General features: G+C 39.8%; 1 protein-coding gene across 1 annotated transcript; it reads left to right on the top strand.

Moving 5' to 3' along the window:
- Positions 1 to 743: 743 nt before the first annotated feature.
- LOC104959025 (anoctamin-6-like) lies at positions 744 to 1,371 on the top strand (the record flags this gene model as incomplete). Its single annotated transcript, XM_010786874.1, has 3 exons — positions 744 to 859; positions 1,010 to 1,144; positions 1,224 to 1,371. Coding segments are annotated over 3 exons (384 nt in total), but the record flags the coding sequence as incomplete, so codon positions are not given.
- Between the last annotated feature and the right edge of the window lie 588 nt (positions 1,372 to 1,959).

Raw genomic sequence — 1,959 nt, 5'->3', positions numbered from 1 at the left:
ATACCAGAGAAGTACTCTTCTCAACACGGCGATCTTGACTGAACCCAGCCCTACCTTTATTTCCTGATCAATTTAGTTTGGAGCAGTTCACCACCACATCTGTAAATCACGCAGCACCTCGCCATCATAAGTCAAATGTCACACACACACACACACACACACACACACACACACACACACACACACACACACACACACACACACACACACACACACACACACACACACACACACACACACACACACACACACACACACACACACACACACACACAATCGTTGCTGTGATGAGGTTGCCGACGCTACTTTGCAAAGTAAAGGGATATGGTTCTATGAATGTAAAAACACTTTTATTTATACATTTTTTCCAGGAATGTTTAGATATTTTCTCGTCGATTTGTGACTATAATCTTAAAAAAGATATAATCTTATATCTAAGAATATTAAACTTTTGATTTTTTTGGGTTCTCCTAAATGTACTGATTTAATCTCATTTGAGAACATTAAGATTTACAAATATATCATTTCGTTTTCTCATTGATGTACCATATTCATCTTTGAAAATATCCAATTCAATCTACATCTTTTGAATATGACCCCCTCCCCAGGCACAACAAAAACATATATATTTGTTTTTAACCTAAAATGGGCCTAATAAGCCATCATGTATGTGTCATTGTTTTATGCTTTTTTGCTGTAAAAAATGTATTTATAGGGTATTATTTCCCTGTTGTGTTTTTCAGTCCAGGTTCAATGTGAAGTCCGAAGAGGAGGGCAGCACCAGCGAGAGATATCTGCTCTATAGAGAATGGGCTCATCCCAAAAGCTTCTACAAGATGCAACCACTGAACCTCATCAGGTGAACCGTCATGTCCCAACAATGAACTTAAAGTCCTTTCATAATTCAATACACCAGACGTGTGGTTTATGTCTTCGTCCTTGCACTGTTGTTTTTTTCCTGAGTGAGTAATCGAGCCACAGGAGATCAAACCATTGTTTGCTTTCACAGGAAGTATTACGGGGAGAAGATCGGCATTTACTTTGCCTGGTTGGGTTTCTACACAATAATGCTGACTCTGGCTGCCGTTGTGGGTCTGGGATGTTTCATTTATGGATTCCACACTCGAGGTACCAGCACCTGGAGGTACATTTCCTAGGAGATATTCAATTATGTGTGATATTTTGGAGATTTCCCTGTGTAATAATGTCTGTCCTGATTGCAGCGAAGAGGTGTGTAACCCTGCCATTGGAGGACAGATAGTGATGTGTCCACAGTGTGACAGAGAGTGCGTATACTGGAAGTTAAACAGCACCTGTGAAGCTACAAAAGTGAGTTTTATTTCATTTCAACACTAAAATAATCTGTTTTATTAACCCTTAAATGGTTTCTGTTTCGCCTGGGTATACAGTCATTAGACAGGCTGTATCAATGTGTAGCATGGGTGCAGGGGCGGACTGGGACTACAAATCAGCCCGGGACTCTCGACTGGCCCACTTCGGTACCGCCGGCCCACCGCGGTACCGCAAGTAAATACCGCTAGTAAATTGTCGACAGGGGGGGGTGACTTACCGCAGAGGTAGACATTAAGGGTGAAATGCCACTGGCCCTCTGGAACAACACATTTGTTGCAATAGTAATTTATGCACTAACTGCATTACTACTTGAATCATCAGTTCTTCCTCATTTTCCTCAATTGTTCATATTTGGTTTATTAAAATAATATAATATATAACAATAATATTGTGGTCATTGTTAAAAAATGTCTGCTATTATTATGAGTATTATTATTTGTATAAAGCGCTTTCTGCCTTCCTGTCATTAGGAGTTAGAAATGTAATGGCTATGTAATTGATTAGATTAGAACCTTCATTATCCTGCTGGGACATTTCCCTATAGCCAATACCTTTATATTGTCTACTCTTCACTTCCTTGTCAGCATAGCCATGGGAACATGTTTC

Source organism: Notothenia coriiceps, unplaced genomic scaffold (genome assembly GCF_000735185.1).
Source record: "Notothenia coriiceps isolate Sejong01 unplaced genomic scaffold, NC01 NC01_scaffold00029723, whole genome shotgun sequence".
NCBI classification, from domain to species: Eukaryota; Metazoa; Chordata; class Actinopteri; order Perciformes; family Nototheniidae; genus Notothenia; species Notothenia coriiceps.
This window is presented reverse-complemented; position numbering and strand designations above follow the sequence as displayed.